Source organism: Marmota marmota, unplaced genomic scaffold, assembly GCF_001458135.2.
Source record: "Marmota marmota marmota unplaced genomic scaffold, marMar, whole genome shotgun sequence".
Taxonomy (NCBI): domain Eukaryota; kingdom Metazoa; phylum Chordata; class Mammalia; order Rodentia; family Sciuridae; genus Marmota; species Marmota marmota.
Genome location: NW_026000174.1, coordinates 16,560,382 through 16,565,365, shown reverse-complemented (window position 1 = coordinate 16,565,365; position 4,984 = coordinate 16,560,382). Strand labels below are relative to the sequence as shown.

Here is a 4,984-nt window from a genome sequence, read left to right as displayed (position 1 = left end):
TAAAACAGAAATTAACTTTTCATGACTTTGTGATGAGATGGCTCCCAATCTTATGATGGAATTAGGCTGGGTTCATCAGAGTAACCATACTTTGAATAGCAGCTCAGGGACTGAGTAAATCTGATACGGTTATTACTAGGCTGAGGTGGAAGAAGAGGGAGAGAAAGTAGAGCTACTCATTCAGACCCAGATTATTCAGCTCTCAGCTCTCTCTCCACAACAGAGAAAGGGTACTAAAGCATGGATGTTCCAAAAATGCCGTCTGTAAAAGTGTGTGTGAACCTATCTTCAAAGCACAACCTTGCTCATATATTATACACCGAAACATGCATAGACACACATAAGCACATGTTTAGCCAAACAAAGTATCATCACTTCATATGGAATAGTTTCACATCACTGGTTCACAAAGTCCCCCATGATTCCTCTCTGCTCTGACCCTTCCTCCTTCACGGGGGGCTAAGATGCTCTCTGAGGATGCTTGGGCAGATGGAGGATTAAAAACCCAGGAAGGGAACTTTCCCACAAGGTAAAATGAGAAACATGGGGAAGAATAATGAAATGCAGAAGATTTTTTTTTAAATATCGGTGACAACTACAACTGGTACTAAAATAAAGAAGCATCTTGAAACACAACTCAAGTTAGAAGACCTTACCCTTTTCCTTTCTGCTTCTTTTCTAGGTCTCTGGGTAGAGTAACTAATACTGGGAATTGCAAAAAGTATCAGCCCATTTGTGTTCCTAACCTAAAACTATCTAAAGAGGTCTAATTTTTTTCAACTGTAACTAGAAACAAACAGAACAATCATAGACCATTATAAGCTCTTTTTCAAAAGGCACTCTTTATCTTTCCTGAATGTCTATTCTGGTTCTTGTTCTTTTCATCCTCTCTTCCTCTACTGTTCCCTTCCTGCCTTTTTTGCTTAACCCCCACCCTCAAGTTCGCAGTCATTAACTAGCTAGAATATAAGAATAATGAGAAGGCATCTGTAGGTCACCAAAGATCAGGAAAGAGTATATATAATAAAGAAAAATGAGGTAGAGATGTAAAAGCTCAATACTGTCATTTGACTTAACTTACTCTACATTTGATTATAGAAGATTATTGTATTTATAATAATGAATATTCACTCATTCTTTCATGTACCTTGAACTTGTATGAGACTACACTTTGTACATAATTACCTCTCAATGACCTTATCAGATCATATGTTGTGGTCAAATCAGCCAATATCTACCACCACAGATTCTGTATGATCTCAACTGATTCCACAAACACACAGGATGTCTGAAGCAAGCCCTGGATGCTAATACTAAACATGACCCAGGCAATCTTATGTCTCTTGAATCAGGCTACAAGAGATTTAGCTCCTCACCTGTGTTTGAATATTTCTGGTCAAAAACATAGGTTTTGAGGGTTGAGGTTGTGACTCAGTGGCAGAGTACTTGCCTGGCATTTATGGGGCACTGGGTTTGATCCTCAGCACCACATTAAAAAATAAACAAGGGTACTGTGGTGGTCTTTTGGGGGGTTTTGTTTGTTTGTTTTTAAAAAACACTAGGTTTTGAGCCTCAACTATGGGTTATTATAGGCTCCATGACTTGAAAATCCATCCAAGATCTTACTTTTTCTTTCAATCCTGGTCTTCCTGTCTTGAAAAGTAACCACGTTCGAGTTCCCCATCCAATTTGATCTTTCATTTCTATATTGCCTCCATGTTGTAACACAGATGGATCAGAAGAAAACAATACCAGAGAATTGGCAAGATGGGGTTCATGAGCAGAGAAAAGAATGCTGTAGGAATCTCTAGCCACACCCCTTTACCATGCCATACACTTGTTACCATGGAAAGGGGTCTGTCTACAGCCATATGCTACCCAGCCTCATCCCACAGCCTAGACATCACTGAATGAGAAGTGCTACTTTGAACCTTGGTGATGGTAACTCACCTTCTTTGCTTCATTTCCCAACACCCTACAATCCTCTTGTATGTTTTTGAAGTTTAACTCAAATATTTCCTGCTGCAATTCAACTACCCTCTAAGGATGCATAATCTCTGATTTTTCAAGGGCTTAAAGAAAGACGGTGGCCTGGCAATGCAACACACAAACCACAGCCATCAGAACCCAGCCTCCTTTCTGCTTGTGGGAATTCCTGGTCTGGAGGCATCCCACTTTTGGATTGCATTTCCCTTCTGTTCCATGTATGCCGTGGCAGTGCTTGGCAACACGGCGGTGCTGCTGGTGGTACGTTCGGATCCTGCACTGCACCAGCCCATGTACTTATTCTTATGCATGCTGTCTGCCATTGACCTGGTGCTCTGCTCCTCCACTGTGCCCAAGCTCCTTGCACTGTTCTGGGCAAATGCTGCAGAGATTGCTTTTGGGGCCTGTGCTGCCCAGATGTTCTTTATCCATGGTTTCTCAGCTGTAGAATCTGGTGTCCTGCTAGCAATGGCCTTTGATCGCTACTTGGCCATCTGTCAGCCACTACACTATGGATCCTTGCTTCCCCCAGAGTCTGTAGGCAAGCTGGGGGCTGCTGCAGTGCTTCGTGGCTTGGGGCTCATGACCCCACTCACATGCTTACTAGCAAGGCTGAGCTACTGTAGCCGAGTGGTGGCCCACTCCTACTGTGAGCACATGGCTGTAGTAAAGCTGGCTTGTGGGGGCACACAGCCTAACAACATATACGGCATCACTGCTGCCACATTGGTGGTTGGCACGGACTCCATCTGCATTGCCATCTCCTATGCACTCATCCTCCGGGCTGTGTTAGGCCTTTCCTCCAAGGAGGCACGGGCTAAGACCTTTGGCACGTGTGGCTCCCACCTGGGTGTCATCCTTCTCTTCTATACACCAGGGCTCTTCTCATTCTATACACAGCGTTATGGCCAGCATGTGCCCAGACACATCCACATCCTCCTGGCTGACCTCTACCTCGTTGTGCCACCCATGCTCAACCCCATCATCTATGGGATAAAGACCAAGCAGATCCGGGATGGAGCCCTCCGAATGCTGAAGAAAAGCCCTGCTCAGTCATAAGGGCTTCAACCACACCCTGAGACCCTGTCCTTTTCTCCCCTTAGCCCTTGTGCAATGATTACTAGGCCCACCTCCCAGAATGATGGGGTAACCAAAACTCACACTCGTACTTCCCTATCAAAGTAGGAGAGCATTGACAAGTCGGGCAGTGGAAGAACCATCAGATGCCTCATTTATGATGCAGATATGTGTGAAAAGCTCTGAAAGCCTTTGTCAAAAGGAAAGTATGGCTACCAAACTGATGGCCTCCCTGAAAATGTCATGCTGCTAGCTGACAATCTCTACTACCTCCCAAGGGACCCTCATAAAATGAGGAAGACATGGCTACTTAGCTGACATGAAGAAATAACCCTCATCCATGGGATGTTGTATGTATGGGGGAGGGAGATACATCCTTCTTAATTTTCTAATACTTAGTCCACTATGTGAATATACAGGTTATGTACTTTTGGACACCTGATTTGTTTCCAATCTTGAGTTAGTATGAATAAAGTTGCTATCAGTATTTCTAAACCTAGAATAATAATATTGAGCAACTTCTGAAGGGTTTATTATTCATGAATCTTTTTAAAAATCTTTTGTCCATTTTTAAAGTGGCTTTTGTTTATTGATTTGTATTTTTATTTTTTCATGATATCCAGTTCTTTTAGCATTAAAGACTTTGTCAGATTGAATTGCATTGGCTACCTTGTCAAATTAGTCAACTCTTTGTGAACATATTTACAGACTTTTTTCTATTAACCTATTTGTTCTTACGTTAACACTGCACTGTATTAATAATGATACAGTATACTAAGTCTCAAAGTAGTATAAATTCTCCCCATATTGTACTTCCACAATGGTCCTAACTATTCTACATTCTTTGCATTCTCAACTTTTATATTAATGGACAAAATTTAAAATATATTTGTAGAATCAGAACTATGATGTACATCTTTTATAGCTTAATATTGCGTTATATGAATAAATCATTTTATCCATCAATTGAGAGGTATGTGTTTCCACCTTTGGCTATTATGCACACGTCATAGCCACATTATTCATATGTCTTTATGTGGACACATATCTTCATTTCTAGTGGGTATACTCTTAGGAGTGGAATTTCTGGTTATATAGTAACTATTTAACTGAGGAACTAGTTTTTCTAGAGCAGCTGCACCATTTTACATTCTCACCAAAAGTAGATGAGGGTTCAATTGAATCTACACTAGAATGCCTGCTATACCTTTTTTAAAAAGTGTATGGAGGTATATTGGTATGCAAAAATTTGTGTGCAGTTTGAGTTTGGGTGTGCACATACATCTCTGGCCTTGTTTCTTTTAGGGAGAAAGTATTCAGTCTTTCATCATTAAGCATGACAAGTATAGACTTTTTTTTTTAATAGATGCCCTTTACCATATTGAATGCATTTTCACTGAAAGCTGAAAATTTTCATCTAGGGTGGTGGTACATTTGTTCAAACTACTTTTCATATAGGTAATCTAATTTTTATTTTATGTTGATGCGATGTACTATATTGACTTATTTTTAAATGTTTAACTTAGACTCCTGGAATAAACACCATTTGGTCATGAAATATTGTCCTACTTATATATTGCTGAATTCAATTTGCTAAAACTTTGTTAAAATTAGTTATATCTACATTCCTGATACTGTTCTTTCAATTTTCTTATCTCCTTATTAGGTTTTTATATCAGGATTTTGCTACATAAAATATTAAAGTAATCTCTTACTGTATTTTCTGAATACATTTGTTAAATACATTTATAACATTTTGCTGCCCCCATCCAGCGTGGGCAGCTGAACTAAAATCACTTACGTGAATTTGGGGTGAAACAAAAATACCACACACAAAATACTTTTTTTTTTTTTTTTGAAGTGAGGAGAGTTTTAATATTTATTTTTTAGTTATTCGGCGGACACTAACATCTTTGTATGT

At 39.8% G+C, this 4,984-nt stretch overlaps 1 protein-coding gene across 1 annotated transcript; it reads left to right on the top strand.

Annotated features, from left to right (window-relative positions):
• The first annotated feature begins 2,097 nt into the window (after nucleotides 1-2,097).
• Nucleotides 2,098-3,045, top strand: LOC107160560 (olfactory receptor 52P1-like). The gene has a single exon (XM_015507238.1). The coding sequence runs from the start codon at nucleotides 2,098-2,100 to the stop codon at nucleotides 3,043-3,045; it is 948 nt and encodes a 315-aa protein (XP_015362724.1).
• The last annotated feature ends 1,939 nt before the right edge of the window (nucleotides 3,046-4,984 follow it).